The sequence below is a fragment of the Balaenoptera borealis genome (genome assembly GCF_965194805.1).
Source record: "Balaenoptera borealis genome assembly, chromosome: 11".
In the NCBI taxonomy this organism is placed as follows: Eukaryota; Metazoa; Chordata; class Mammalia; order Artiodactyla; family Balaenopteridae; genus Balaenoptera; species Balaenoptera borealis.
In genome coordinates this window covers 12,388,824-12,405,016 of record NC_138868.1, presented here as the reverse complement: position 1 = coordinate 12,405,016, position 16,193 = coordinate 12,388,824, and the positions used below count along the sequence as shown (strand labels likewise).

Genomic DNA, 16,193 nt, shown 5'->3' with positions numbered 1-16,193 from the left:
CTCCTCAGAGACATTAAGTTCCCCCCCGACAGTTAATAAGTAGAAAAACAGGATTTGACTCCAAGTCAGTGTGACTCAGAGGCATATGTCCTTCCCCCTTTCTGCACTGCATCTAATCACACACGACCCTGGGTGGGGGGGGAAATGTGCAGCCCTTCTTCCAGATGAAAAAAACTATCATTTGTGGCAGGTAAATAGTTGGATGATGAAAGATACTTACATGGTTTGTAGGGCAAGGGTAATTACATATTAGAGGGTGGAGCATAGAAAAGCCCTCAGTTGGGTAGGTGACCATGTGGGCTGCATGTCCAAATAGGGCAGTGTTAGGATGTTGGCTTCCTGTCCCCTTGTCAGGCACGGATGAATGAGGGATGGGGCAGGCGAGCTGGCTTTCCTGGGACCGGGGCAGGCACTTTTATCCTCAGGAGCAGTGCAGGGAAGCAGAAGCGGCAGGTCAAAACGAGAAATCATAACCTGAGGACGTCCCTGGCGGTGGCGGTCCAGTGGTTAAGACTCGGCACTTCCAATGCAGAGGATGCAGGTTGGATCCCTGGTCAGGGAACTAAAATCCCACATGCTGCAAAAGAGAAGGGAAGAAAAGAAGAAAAGAAAGAAAGAAAGAAAAGAAAGAAAGGAAGAAAGAAAGAAAGAAAGAAAGAAATCATAATATGAAAGGAACCAAATTCACAGCTGAGTAAATCGTCCAAACCTGGGTTTTCTATCCAAAAAGGTGGCAACAGAGAGCTAGAGCCAAAAGTTACAGGCAGGATTGTGGCAGAGAAGCCAGGTAAGCTGCTGAGTAAGAGAGTAAAAGTGGGCAGGAAAGAGGGAGGCTTCTGGAACCAGAATGCAATTAGGGGCCTGGGAATCAACCCAAATGCCTCTCAGTGTGAGATCAAAGACATAGTTTGTGATACATCCACACAGTGGAATACTAGGCAGCTGTAAGGACGAATGAGGTACAGCTGCCTGCAACGACATGGAACCATGTCCGTGACACTCAAGTGAGAAAAGAAATTATGGAAGAGTAATAATTACGTGTGCAGGAGAGGGGGATATAACTTCATAAATAGAGAGGAGGGTCTTGAAGAATACACTTGCAACTGTTACCAGCAGCTGTGTCTGGAATAACTCTTCATTTTATAAATGTCTGGATTGTTTGAAAATTTTTACAAAGTACACATGTGACATCGTAGTGATAACTTTGAAAGCATGATATAAAATTTCCTTAGAAAGAAGTAAACGAGGAACTTCCCTGGTGATCCAGTGAATAAGACTCCTTGCTCCCAATGCAGGGGGTCCGGGTTCGGTCCCTGGTAGGAGAACTAGAATCCCGCACGCATGCCGCAACTAAAGATCCTGCATGCCTCAACTAAGACCTGGCGCAGCTAAAATAAATAAACAAATATTTTAAAAAGAAAGGAAGGAAGAAAGAAAGGAGCCCATTTAGAACACCCATTAGGAGTCATCATCTGTTTCTGTTCTACCCAGAAAAGCTTTGTATTCTTTGGTCTTACAGGGCCTTCAAATAGGTTGTGAGTCTGGGGTTTGGGTGTTTGTTTCTCAATAATTATTTGGATCTAATCCAGGTCTTTGTCTCTCACTCCCCACTACCTCCTACCAGTAGACTGACAGGAAGATGAAAATCGAGGGTTATTTTATTTTATTTTATTGTGATAACACTTAACATGAGGTCTATCCTCTTAAATTTTAAGTGTACATTGGTGTGGGCTATAGGTACAATGTTGTACAGAAGGTCTCTAGAGCTTGTTCATCTTACTTAACCAAAGCTTTTTTTTTTTTTTAATATTTATTTATTTATTTATTTGGTTGCACCGGGTCTTAGTTGCGGCATGCATGTGGGATCTAGTCCCCTGGCCAGGGATCGAACCCAGGCCCCCTGCATTGGGAGCATGGAGTCTTAACCACTGTGCCACCAGGGAAGTCCCTAACCAAAGCTTTATGTATATTGATCAATAATTCCCCAGCCCCATCCCCGACCCACCCCTAGTAACTACCATTCCGATCTTTGATGTTATGTTATGTGTGTGTGTGTGTGTGTGTGTGTGTGTGTGTGTGTGTGTGTGTGTGTGGAGTCGAGTAGGTGGTGTGTTGCTGTGTGAAATGGTTGGCTCATGTCACACACGTCCTAGGTAAAGTTGTGCACCTGGTCTACCTGGCAGGGCTAACACAGAAGAGGTGTTTCCACTTCACTCTCATCTCTCCCAGACAAAAAATATTTGCATGTTTTCCTTTTTGGCAGGTCAACATCTGACGTTACAGATTCTGGACCCTGATCTATAGTAAATAAGAAATCAAAGAAAATTTTATTCTCCTCGAATGGTATTCCTCAGCCAGGGTTCTGAAGAGAGGATTGAGCCCTATTGCCCCAAGACATTCTTTGTACGTAATCATTCAACCTCTCTCTGCGTCTATAGTGGTACTAGTTGTGTGCTACCTGTGAGAGAAATGAGGAAATAATCACCCAAATGATTCTCTGTCTTCCGAGAATCTGGTGACCCTAATTCTTCTGCCCGATTTCCAAGGTTGGGGCAATTTTTTTCAGAGGAGAAACTACAGGTGTACAGATTTTGAGAAAGTGTTCACCCACAGCAATTTGTACCTTCTGTATCTGAGGACTTACCCAAGAGGAAAAAGCTGATAAAACGCTCTGAGTACAGAAAGAGCTTTAGTGAGAATTTGAACTCATCCACCACCAGGAACCCCGCAGCAGGGAAAAGTCATGTACACATATGACACGGAGAAAGAGCTTCCTGTGGGCTAATCCCTCCTCACCCATTGGAAGGGAAGGTTCTAATGGCAGAGAAACCCAGGACCTGCCCCCACTGGTGGGGCAAGGACTGAATTCACAACCCTAACCTGATTGACTATCGGATCGCCCACACTAAGGAGAAATTGTGCGAACACCCTGATTAAGTCAACCTCAGGCCATTCACTTTGGGGAAGGGCTTCCGCTTCGCTCCAGTTTCATCAGGCAGGACAGTATCCACAAAGCAGAGACACCCTCTAAATGTCCAGAAGAGATGGCTGCGGCCAGAGAGCTGAGATGTCTAAAGGAGATCGGGAAGACCTCTCCACTGGTGCTCATGCACCCTGAGACTCTGGCCCACAGAGCACCACAGTCTTGCAGCTGGACACAGGGTGTTCACTCTGCTGCTGGCTTTAGGCTAGCTCCTGGCACGTGCCAGTAATTCATAGGGGTTAATACAGGATTTCGGGCTCAGAGAGACGTGGTCCACATCCTGGCTCTGTCACTTACTAGTTGTGTGATGTTGGATGAATCAAATAATTTCTGCTGAGTCTCATATTTTAAAAATTTGATTTCAGGTGGGATTAATATTAGCACCCACTTCATTGGTGTCATGAGAATTAATGAAAGGATGAATGAGGTTGATTGCCATCATCTTCTTTTTGTTTGGCTGACCCACAAGTTCGAAGGCCCCAACTTGGGCCCTGGGGATGGAGAAGTGGCATTGTGTGCGCAGCTGTTTCAACCATGGCACTGATGTGAAGGAACTTCCCCATGACTCTGGAGGTTCCCCAGTGGTTGCAGGGAATGAAGTACCTGCAAAGCTGGTGTCTTTGTGAGTCTTTTCCAAAGACACCCCTCCCCCCCCGCAAGGAGCCACACAAATATTCTCTCTCGTTTCTGTCCTTGGTCAACCCCTTAGAGTAGCAGTTCTGGCGCTGGCAGCCAACTTTCCAGAATGTGCCAAACAGGACAGGCCCAGCAGTGAGGTGATCATAGAACATCAGAGCTGTATCAGGTCATCAGAGACCACCTTGTTTTGCAGAGGTAGGGTTGCCAGATTTAGCAAATAAGATACAGAATGTCTAGTTAAATCTGAATTTCAGATAAAAGACCAAAAACTACATTTTTTAGTATAAGTAGGCCCCCATATTGCGGGGGGCACATTTCCAAATAAACTTTTTTTCATTTATCTGAAATTAAAATTTAACTGGGCTTCCTGTATTTTATCTGGCAACCATGAGAGGGGAGCTAGGTGCTGAGAGGGAAAGCAACTTGCCAGGGTCACACAGCAAGCCAGGTCTCACAGCCAGGGCTCTTGGCTCCCAGGCCACTCTCTCCCACCCTCAACACATATAGCTCAGCTTTGTGTTTTTTACTTAAGGTGACTGCTCGCTGGACTGGGGGCTTCAGATTCCTTGTCTGTTACAGAATGGAAGAACCACTAACTAACTCCGGGTTTCCAAGAGGAGAAGCAGAACAGCCATGGAGGAGAGCAGGGGTGAGGTTAGGACCTCAGGAAGTCCAGTCCAGGCTTATTTTCAAGTGAGGGCTCTCCAAGTGAGCCAGCCATTTAAGTGCTGTAAGGCTCTTAACTATCAAATGGGCACAATCGGGCCTATTTCCAAAGGGTTACTCTGAGGGGCCACTGAGATGAGCAATTCCGGGAAAGCTGGTTGCTTGCGAACTGTGGAGCACATTCTGTGTCTGTGCTGCTTCTATCATGACCCATAAAGATGCAGGAGGAGGCTTGGTTGTGTACAGCTGAGAGCTGCACCCAAGCTGCCCCACCCCCGGCTCCCAAGGGGCTTTGGGCTAAATTCCCGGCCTGGCTTACGAATCAGTATCCGTCCCATCCTGATTTACGGGAAATCACACCAGCGATCAATCAGCCTTAATTTGTAACTGGGCAATGTCCTGGGCCAGCCAATAGCTAAGACCGAACACCCGCCCCCCCGCCCCGCACTCCCCCCCCCCCCCACGCCCCGACGCTGTGGGACTACCCACTTAGTCTGCCCTGAAGCTGCCCAGTGACCAGGAGTTTGGAGCAGGTTTGGTGCTGGGGAGGGGGGTGTTGGGAGAAGGAGGTCTCCTCATCCTCGTCTCCTTCTTTTCCTCCCCAGTGCCCCGCCCCTCCCACCCCTTTATCTCTGCAGTCTCTGTTTGCTCGCTTCCTCTTAAGACCTCTGCCTCCCCCTCCTTCCCCTCCATCTCCTCCCCCAGGGCTGTCGTGCCCAGCCCCCTCTGGACCTCCCCTCCTACCAGGGCCCCTGGCCTCATTGTTTAGCTAAAGCAGGACCCTCTGGATGGAGCAGATGGACGGAGACCCGGGCCTGGGGGGAAAGGAAGGGCCAGCCGGTGCCGGGAAAGGGAAGCGGTTTGGGGAAAACAAAACAGGGGGAGGAGCCAGGGAGAAGGTGGCCCCGGCACGGAGGAGGGAGGGGGCGGAATTCGCAGAGAGGGGTTAGGGCCGCGAATGGAATGGGGGCGGGCCCCGGGGTGGGGTGGGGTGGGGTGGGGTGGGGCGGCGGGGGGAGGCCCCCTAGGCCCGAGGCTCGGAGCTGGCATCGACGACGGTGGCTGGCTCTGCAGGTCTGGGCTGACGTCGCCGCCCAGATGGCCTCCAGGCTGACCCCGCTGACCCTCCTGCTGCTGCTGCTGGCTGGGGTGAGTGACCCCTTCGGGAGGTGGGGGAGTGGAGGCGGCTGAGGATTAACCCTTCAGGCTCCGGAGAATGAGGAGAGCTCCTCTTGGGCTCAGCAAGTGTGATCCTAGCGCCGGAGTTGGTACAGAGCATGGGAAGAGCAGGGATTCAGACCCACGCGGGGTCTAATCCTGACTCGCTACGGTACCAGCTGCGGTGGCCTTGAGCCAGTCACTTCTCCGAGGCTACCTGTCCTGATTTACGAAGTGGAGAATAAAGCAGAAGGATCAAAGAGGGCAAGGAGATGGGCAGCATTTTGCGATATTAAAAGCAAGGGGTTGTTGAGGAAAGCTGAGTTGCGGGATGGAGGTTGGGCTGGCGAGACCTAGGCTCTCCCCCGTGGTCTGGGAGGTCAGGGATAAGGGATGAGCCCAGGACAAAGGTGGGTGCTTAACTTTGGCGTGTGCATTCAATGTATGTGTGTGAAGTTGACACTGGCAGTGCCCTTTGAGATGTATCAGATGATGTGGTAGTGATCAAGGATCTGGAATCAGAGACCCAAGTTTGACTCCTAGTTTTTCCTTCTGCTTCCCTTGAGACCCTGGGCTAGTTACTTAATTTGTCTCAGCATCAGTTTCTTTTATCAGTGAAATGGGATAATACACGCTTTCTCTGAAGGAATTACTGGTGGTGGCCCCAGGGCAGGCCCCTCTGCCACCAGGCTTTCCCGGGAATAATTCTCTGGTAGCCCACCTTCTCTTCCTGCTTTGAGTGTTTGAAGGGGACTGTGCCTCATAATAAAAGAAAGAAAGAAAGTCTCTTGAACCACAGGATAGAGCCTCCTCAAATCTGATTGGTGTCAGCCCCGTGGATCCAGAGAGCTTACAAGGAGGGGAAGGTGAAGGAGATATCCCAAAAGGAGATATTCCCAACAATGTATCCATTCAAGACACGGAGGGCTCTTCCACCCTGCTGAAAACCAACTTGACCATCGTAACAGTCAATACCATCCAGCCCTTCAACCAGTCCACCACTCAACCCATCCAGCCAACTACCCAGGCCACTGCTAAGCCCTTCTGCCCAGCGTCTGTCACCTCCTGCTCTGACTTGGAGAGTCATTCAGCAGAGGCCGTGCTGGGGGAGGCTTTGACAGATTTCTCCCTGAATCTCTACCACACTTTCTCAGTAATAAAGAAGGAGGAGACCAACATTGTCTTTTCCCCGTTCAGCATCGCCAGTCTCCTCACTCAAGTCCTGCTCGGTAAGAACCTGACTGAGTTCTCTCCAGGTTATGTGTTAGATGTTCCCATGAGGGGGGAGCGTATCCAGATACACACACAGCTATCTGTGCCTCTGGAAGGAAGCTGTAAAAATGGGCTACACTGGGGGTGAGGGAGGGGAATCTTTTTATTCTGGAACTTTCATTTATTCTTTCATTTTACAATGATGTAATAGGCACTATTGCTTATAAAATCCTATGGACTATACAAGAACATATAAAATAAGGTCCTAGCCACCAATCATGGTTCAAGGTAAGGCCATAAGGAAGATGAACGATAAGAGAGAGATGTAGAGTAGAATCATGATAATGCTGCTTCTTAGCTGTGTGACCTTGGGCAGATCACTTAACTCCTCTGAGCCTGAGTCCTTCTGTGTAAAATGGAAATGGTTGTAGTGACCTAAAAAAAATTAAGCAGATAGCCCAGTGCCTGATGTGGTAAGAGGTCAAAAAATGTTAATTCCTCTGCTTTCCTGAGAGACCACAATCAAGTCCCCTGGGGTAATTACCCTAGGAATGGCACCAACAAAGTGCTCCAGCAGTGGAAACAGCTGTCACTCCAAGGGGGAATTCCAGGAAGGCTACTAGAGACAATACAGTGAGCACATAAGAACCTTTCTTCTGTAGTCCCAGAATCCTAACATCCCTAGCCTGTACCCACTGGATGCCAGTAGCACCCCACCCCCCAGTTATGACAACCAAAATGTCTCCACATGTGGCCAAATGTCCCCTGGGAGGCACATTTCAACTGATTGGTTTCAGTTAATTTTTTTATTGCCCAAAAGATATGGCTTGAATCTTTTCTCCATCTTCCAATTATTAACTCTGTGATCTTAAAATGAGTAGACTACTTACTCTCTTAAACCTCAGTTTCCTCATCTGTGTAACGGGGATAGTAACTGTCCTTATGTAAAAGGGTTATGGTGAAGATTCAGTGAGATAATATGGGAGAAGCACTTATGATGCCTGGAATGAAGTAAGTGCTCGATACATTTTATCTATTACTGCACAGAAGATGTGTACAATAAGTATTCAGTAATGAAAAACGGAAAGGGCACTGAACATGCATCCTCTTTTATGATTTCCTGATGTCTCTTCTTAACCATGATCTAGTGTCCCTGCCTATAGGGCGAACCTTTGTAAACCTGAACCAACTAAATAATAGGTCATGTGGAATAGGCAGTGATTGGACCAGGCTTTGGATGATGAGTGGTATTAAAATTAGGTAGGAAAACAGAGGAAGAAAGTATTCAAAACCCTAGAAAATCCTGTGATTATTCATAATTCCCCCACCCTTCTCTTTCTGACATGTATTATCTTCCAAAACACTTCTGGCTCTGATGATATGGGATTCCCCCCGTTGCAGCCTGGTGCCTCAACCCTGGTCCCCAACGGTGGTTTCCCACTCCTCCTGCAGTTGCCCCTCATCTCTGCTGTTTGTTGTAGGGGCTAGAGGAGAAACCAAGGAAAGCCTGGAGCGACTCCTCTCTTACCCCAAAGACTTTACCTGTGTCCACCAGGCCCTGAAGGCCTCCACGTCCAAAGGCTTTACCACAGTCTCTCAAATCTTCCACAGCCCAGGTGAGTTCCCCGGGGAAGGATGGCAGGTGCTGAGCTGGGTCCTCAGGATTTTGATGGAGACCCGGCACTGGGGAAAGAGAGGACAGAGGGAATGTTAGAACTAGAACAGGGGGATGGAATGCAGAGCAGGTTGGGGCCTCAGAAATATCAGGTGGCTCCTGGGAGCTGGATAGGTCCCCTGGTGAGACCTTGGGCAAGTCATCTGCATTCATCAACTCCATCTAAAGTAAGAATAGCCTTCTGCATTCAGTAATAGAGAGGGCTGGAGAGCTTTAGACATAAAATAGACAAAAAATGCCTGTCAATCTGGAGGTTCCCTGGTGGTCCAGTGGTTAAGACTCTGGTCTTTCACTGCTGTGGGCCTGGGTTCAATCCCTGGTTGGGGAACTAAGATCCTGCAAGCTGCAAGGCTGGAAAGAAAAGTTTGTTAATCTGGGTCAGGGGGTCTTGGGACTCCTATTCTTTGTACTTTCGTGTTATGTGACTTTGTTGTCATTTATGTATATTACATTATTAGGTAGGTAATCAGAGCAATGCGCTTCTAAAATGACCTAACGCAGTTCTTTCAAATTTTGCTCCCCAGAGCCCTAAGGTTCTGCAGAGCTGCTGCAGGAGTCCTGGTGGGAGTGGGGAGTTAGGGAGGCTGAGTGGGAAGTGAGGTGTCACTTCCTGTGAGAGGGAGATGAAGCCAGGTGGGCTTTGAACTCCCACCAGCCTCAACCAGAGCCCTTTTGTATTGAGGGCTTCAGACATGACTATATTTGAAACCTCAGTTCTGCTGAGCTTAAAAATTACAGATTTAGTGTGATTTTCCTCTTTGAATAAGGAAAAAAATTTCCCTGTCTTTTATTTTTTTACTATAAAAGCAATACTCATTCATTGTAGAAAACTGAGAAAATATTGGCATTCCCTGGTGGTCCAGTGGTTAGGACTCTGTGCTTCCACTGCAGGGGGCATGGGTTCGATCCCTGGTCGGGGAACTAAGATCCTGCATGCCACTCGGCATGGCCAGAAAAAACAAAAAACAAAACAAAAAACTGAGAACATATAGGAAAGAAAAAAGAAAGATAGAAAGAAAACTCACCTATCACACCATTATCTAAAAAAAAAACCAAAAACCCTCTTTTTAGAGATGGGAAAAATATGGCTTAGAGGGATTCAAGAAATGTTGCATTTACTTATTTGCTATAAATCAGATTTATCCTCTGTCTTGCTAGGTTGGTGGAAAATACAGCTGCATTCAATATTATCTATTTAGTCCAGGAAAAATTTCTCTTTCAAACACTTTTTTTCTTTAGTGGACCTGGGCTTTGGAGAGCAAAACCCAGGAAGTCTTGTCACACACCTTCCAGGGAGGCTGAAAAGCAGAGTCTGTTCCCTGTTGAATTAAGGGAAGAAAAGAGGGAAAATACAGGCAAATGGAAGTTAAGATCTCAAAGAGTTACCTTGCCAAGCCATGGTCCCATGGCAAATAGAGGCAGTTATAGCCTCGGATGAGTTCTGCTCTTAGCTCAGGATTTGCCTTCTCTGGGTCTCACTGAGCACATCTGTAAGAGGGGCGCGCTGGACCCCTGCTCCGACATACTATGTTCACTGGAGCAGGAAGAGTGATGGGAAACAAGCTCCCTCTCCAAGCCTGCTCTTGGAAGGGGAGAGAGTGTTCCAGGATCTCATGCCTCCCTCTCTCAACCTGCTTCTGCTGCCAGACCTGGCTATAAGGGACACCTTTGCGAATGCCTCTCAGAGCCTGTATGGCAACAGCCCCAAAGCCCTGGCAAATGACGGTAAAGGCAACTTGGAGTTCATCAATGCCTGGGTAGCCAAGAAGACCAACCACAAGATCAGACAACTGCTAGACAGCCTGCCCAGCGACTCCCGCCTTGTCCTCCTCAACGCTATCTACCTGAGTGGTAAGGGGGCCCTGGACCAGGATGTCTTCCCGTCCTGAGTTCCTCCTTCTCCTCCTGGCTTAAAACCCACTCAACCCCAAGTTCCAAGACTGGATCCCATGGTACCTGCCCCACCCCTTGCTAACAGAACCTTTTAACTCCACTTCATCCTCTCCCCACCTGCATTAGAGTAACCCTTCCCCCACTCTTCCCTCTAGCCAAGTGGAAGACAACATTTAACCACAGCAGAACAAATATGAAGGCCTTTTACAGCGGATCCTCTGTGATAAAAGTGCCCATGATGAATAGCAAGAAGTACCCTGTGGCCCATTTCACAGACCCGACTTTGAAGGCCAAGGTAAGTTCTTGGCCCTTCGCACTCCTGTTTCAGAGCCTCTTGCATATCCTGACTTCTTTCCTGCTGTGGCTCCATCGGTGTGGGGCATAGCCTTACCCTTAATTCATCATTTCTACTGCTTCTGACTCTATTTCCACCCTATCTTTTCTCCTTCTCCCCCTCTCCAGCCTTGGCCGAGGCAGGCATTATATATTTGAGGTTGGAAAGCAGGATTCTAAAATTTCTTCATGCATCTCTACTGCATTGAATGCAAAAAGTGAGTCGTGTTCCTATTCTGTGCCTCTGTTTCTCTTTCCAGTCAACCCACCAGTAGGCCCTGCTGGCTTAGTAAGTCCTCTGGGTGTGTACCTGTGCACAGCATGCATCTGTATGTGTACACATGTCTAGGTATATCCATGCGTTCATGTATGTGGTAAGTGCATGTGTGTGCATGTGTTAAATGGCTTAAGTTCCTTAGCAGAAATTGAACAGTATGATTTCAGTGGATGAGGAGGGAGGGAAGAGAGAACATGGAGCCCAGAAGATTCTAGTTAGTAAACTCTCTCGTGCCCAATGACTCCTGCCTTGTTAGGGCAGCAAGACACAGAACTATGAGGCAGAAAACAATGGGAGATACCCAGTGACTTGGTACCAGGCTGAGAAATATAGGATCTGTTCTGGAACATGCCAGGCTTGTTTCCACCTGGGGAGCTTTCCCCAGCTTTTCCCTCTGCCTGGACCCTCTTCACTCAGATTTTCACATAACTTGTTGCTTCTGCTCATCTGGTATCAGCTAAAAGGCCACCTTGGTGGAGAGACCTTCCCCCTCCTTAAAGTAGCCTCCTCCTCACCCTGTAACATCATCCTGTTTTATTATATCCATGATACTTATCACTATCTGAATTATGTTGTTTACTTATTTGATTGCAGTATTATCTATCTCCCTGAGATACCGTCTCTTTCCTTGGGATCAGAGACCTTATCTCTTTTTTTTCCTACTATATCTGAGGGCCTAGAACAATACCACCTATAATAAGTGCTCATTATGTTTGCTGAATAAATGAATGAATTCAATGGAAGATGCTAAACGGAGCAACTCCCTTAGTATGAATGGCTAGGAAGACGTCACAGAGGTGGTTACTTTTGACCACTCTTAACCATTCATGCACTTTTCTACCCTTCCGTCCATCCGTCCCTATCCAATGGCTTTGAACATTCCCAACTATTTAACAGAACCAGAATACATGCATAAGGCAGAGAAGAGTGACTATATATGGCCGATTCAGGGCATCCCTCTAACTCAGAGTATATGGGGGAGAATATCAATGTGAGGGTTTTGTTTTGTTTTGTTTTTAAATTAATTAATTTATTTATTTATTTTTGGCTGTGTTGGGTCTTCATTTCTGTGCGAGCGCTTTCTCCAGTTGCGGCAAGCGGGGGCCACCCTTCATCGCGGTGCGCGGGCCTCTCACTATCGCGGCCTCTCTTGTTGTGGAGCACAGGCTCCAGATGCGCAGGCTCAGTAGTTGTGGCTCACGGGCCCAGTCGCTCCGCGGCATGTGGGATCCTCCCAGACCAGGGCTCGAACCCGTGTCCCCTGCATTGGCAGGCAGATTCTCAACCACTGCGCCACCAGGGAAGCCCCAATGTGAGGGTTTTTTAATGGCAAAGAAGGAATTTTATGCAAAAAAAACCCCAGTCTTTACAGTTTCGTGGGTTTTAAACAAATACTTGATTTAATATATTCATGTTATAAATTCAAAATCAAAGTTTTACTTAAGCCTTTAAATTTTTAGCTGAATTTGCTACATTATTAATCATATATTTATATAAAACACTAACTTTCATTTGTTCTTTAATTAAGCCATTTTGAACAGATTAAACTCCTTTAAACCATTTGTTTCATTTACAAATATGGTTAATTAATATTCCCCTAAGCATTTTGAGCTTATGTATATACTTTATAAATACTTCATACATTTGATATACTTGATTTTCTTTTTTAGCATGTCAGATACCTGACAGAACAGAATTACAGCCCTGCTTGGCCACATCTTGCTAGCACTAAAGCCCACTTGTGAATTGAAAATTCAATCTGAAGAGTAAATCAACTTTCAGTCAACATCTCAACATCAGTCTCAAACCAAATGAAATTATCCCACACCTTTTTGTTCAAAAGCATAAAACTAGCATGTCTGATTCTCTTAAAAATTATAAACGCCATTTTAAATAACAAACACAGATTGCTCTGAACTTATCACCTGGTGTTAATACTACAGAGTTGGCTTATTTTGTTATTCCCATACTTCATTCTAAATTTTCCTGGGATTTAAAGAGTACTTACCCAATGAAGGGGGTTAGGTTTACCAACTCAGGTATGCTCAGGTTGTTGGCTTGAAAATTCAAGACCACAGTGTGGTAATTTTTTGGTCACAGAGGCAAGGTCTGTACACGGGACATGAAGGGTGTGTACTGCCAGATGAGTGTACCCTATCTAGAGCCTCTGTCAACAGGGATCCCCATGTCCATGCTCTTCAGGTGATAAATCAGTGTACAACCTGCTTCTTCTGGACCATTTTTTCAAGTCCAACAATTGATTGTTTTCAGTTAATTTCTTCATTGCCCAATTGAATTCTGCATTCTAGATTATTCTTGTCCATCTCTCAACCTCAACCATAATGCCATTTCAGTAATAGTCTCTTATCTCCTATTAGTTTCTCAGTCCTGGCACTATTGACATTTTGGGTTCGATGATTCTTCATTATAAGATGCTGTCCCTGACACTGTAGGATTTAGCAGCGTCCCTGGCTTCTACTCACTAGATGCCAGTAGCACTGTGAGCTCCTGTTTCTGCCAGCTCCAAACATTGCCAGATGTCCACTGGGGGCAAATTTGCCCTGAGTTGAGAACACCCCTGTATTGGACTTGTGGGTCCTGCATTTCTCTCATACTTTTATCTGGCCACCAGTTGTAAGTCCTTCTAGTGACAAACTAGCTGAAAAGGTAGGCTAGGATCAGCTTGTACACAATCTTGAATGCCAGACCAAGAGTTTATACTTAATCTCGTAGGCAGTGAAAAGCCATCAGAAGTCTTTAAAAGGACGAACCTGATGACTGTGGTGGTGCATTATGTACGTTATATACTTTCTGCACAACATGCTTGAAAGGAGCTGGGCTCAGAGAGATCAGATTGCTTGCCTGTAGTGCACAGTTAATCAGCAGTAGAGTCAGGACGTGATCCTCAGCCTGTGTGATCAGAACTCGTGCTCATTCCTCTGCCTCTCACCAGCACAGGGTTAGACCAGCACTGTTCACCCAGCTGGCATCCTCATCTCATGGCAAAGCCTGGGAGCCTAGCTCTGGCTGCTGCTTGTTGAAATAGTACAGACCGTAGCAGCGGACTGAAGACCAGCCTTGGGACACAGAGGGTAGGAGCCGGGAGAGAGCTGGGGTAGGAAGACTGACAATGTGCATGTCTTACTCTCCAGGTGGCCCGTCTGCAGCTGTCCCACAACCTGAGCTTTGTGATCCTGGTGCCTCAGACCTTGAAACACCGTCTCGAAGACTTGGAGCAGGCTCTCAGCCCCCCTGTCTTCAAGGCCGTCATGAGGAAGCTGGAGTCGGCCAAGTTCCATCCTACGCACCTGATGATGCCTCGCATCAAAGTAAAGAGCAACCAGGACATGCTGGGTGAGCGCTGGCAGGACTGATCTTAGGCCATCAGAGGAGAAGAGGTTGTGATGGTGGGCTGGGGGTGGAGGGCGGGCCTTGAAATTCCATTAACCCTCTCATCTGTAATCTCAGGTTGCCCCTCAATCCTCTGATTATCCCACTGGATCGTGGAGGAAGCTGAGACTCAGAAAGTTTGCATGACTTACTCAAGGTCCCTTAAGCTGGTTAGAAGTGAGCCGGAACCCCAATATAGGTCGACAGCCCTCCCAACTGTTTCCACTGCGGTCCCTTGTGACATAGACACTGGGAACAGGTCACTGAGGTGGGAGTGGATGCTTCTCCCTCAGAGACATGTCATAAAACTCAGCCACCCCACGGCATATGCAAGAAGCTCTCTACTAAAGGGTCTGGAGGCTTCTGAGTTTAGGGAGGTCAACAGATACTCCGTTTCCTAACCTTAGACCTCACTTCCTGATCTTTGATGTCATGTCCAAATATATCACTTCATTTTCTGTTATAGAACTTGACTTCCTAATAGATGATCTTGTTTCCTAGTATATGACATCACACCCTTGTATGTGACCTCATTTGAGAACATATGTCCTCTTTCCGATACATTACCTCACTTCCAAGGTCCTTGTTGATAAGGAAGCAATGGCATCACTTTTCAGGGTTTTGGGGGGTTGGGGGCAAGGCTTCTCACCACTTGAGAGAAAGTGGTGGTTGGAGTGAAGATGGGCCCACTGTCAGAGGATCCCATGAACTGGACCGGAAGGCACATTATAATGTGATTATAATTTGATAAACAAGGAGGAGGAGGAGAAAGAGGGTATTGGAACTTGGGACAAACCCAGAAAATTCAGGACAAACGTCTCCAACAGCTGAAGGTTTTGTGCTGGGTTGTTTTTTTAATGCAGTATTTAAAAAAATATTTTAAATTATTATTTTTTAATTTAACTTTTAAAATTTTTATACAATTTTATTTTTTATTTTTTGGCTGCATTGCGTCTTCATTGCTGCACGCGGGCTTTCTTTGGTTGCAGCGAGTAGGGGGCTACTCTTCATTGCGGCGTGCGGGCTTCTCATTGCAGTGGCTCCTCTTGTTGCGGAGCATGGGCTCTCGACGCGCGGACTCAGTAGTTGCAGCACGTGGGCCCTAGAATGCGCGGGCTTCAGTAGTTGTGGCGTGTGGTCTCAGTAGTTGTGGCGCACGGGCTTAGTTGCTCTGCGGCATGTGGGATCTTCCCAGACCAGGGCTCAAACCCATGTCCCCTGCATTGGCAGGTGGATTCTTAACCACTGCGCCACCAAGGAAGTCCCTTTTATACAATTTTTAAAGGTTACTTTCCATTTACAGTCACTACGAAACATTGGCTATATTCCCCGTGTTGTACAATCGTGCTGGTCTCTGACTCATTGTTTTTCTCTGCTTATGCCCTAGAATTCTTTGACTTTACCTACGACATCAACCTGTGCGGGCTGACAGAGGACCCGGATCTGCAGCTTTCTGCGATGCAGCACCAGTCCATACTGGAGCTGACGGAGAGCGGGGTGGAGGCGGCTGCAGCCTCGGCTGTCTCTGTGGCCCGCAGTTTGCTGGTCTTTGAAGTGCAGCAGCCCTTCCTCTTTGTGCTCTGGGACCAGCAGCACAAGTTCCCGGTCTTCATGGGGCGGATATATGACCCCAGCACCTGAGACCTGCAGGAGGCCGACCAGGGCAAGCCCGACCCCTCTGGCCTCAGCTCTTCTAGTTGCAGCCCTGCTGCTGCCTGCCTAGACTTGTCCCCGGCTGCCTCCCACCTCAGGTCTGCCCTCCACCTGAAGGGCTCCCGTGGGGTCTGGTGAGGGCACCTGCTTCTATCATCCCTTCCCTGTGACTCTCCAAAGCACTTTTCGCAGCTTTCTCTGGTACAGATATAGCAGACTCTACAAATAAAACCTGGCAGTCCATGACTTCCTCTCTCATTTGCCTTTCAATTTTAGAGGACTAGGGCTTCCGAGGCCCCTATATCGGCTAGCTA

The 16,193-nt window shown here is 47.4% G+C and overlaps 1 protein-coding gene across 1 annotated transcript; it reads left to right on the top strand.

The window, feature by feature from the left end:
* Nucleotides 1–4,729: 4,729 nt before the first annotated feature.
* SERPING1 (serpin family G member 1) lies at nucleotides 4,730–16,125 on the top strand. The gene is made up of 8 exons (XM_082341204.1): nucleotides 4,730–4,821; nucleotides 5,363–5,437; nucleotides 6,246–6,675; nucleotides 8,140–8,274; nucleotides 9,981–10,184; nucleotides 10,382–10,521; nucleotides 13,989–14,190; nucleotides 15,614–16,125. The coding sequence occupies exons 2-8, from the start codon at nucleotides 5,387–5,389 to the stop codon at nucleotides 15,865–15,867; spliced, it is 1,416 nt and encodes a 471-aa protein (XP_082197330.1). The 5' UTR covers nucleotides 4,730–4,821; nucleotides 5,363–5,386; the 3' UTR covers nucleotides 15,868–16,125.
* The last annotated feature ends 68 nt before the right edge of the window (nucleotides 16,126–16,193 follow it).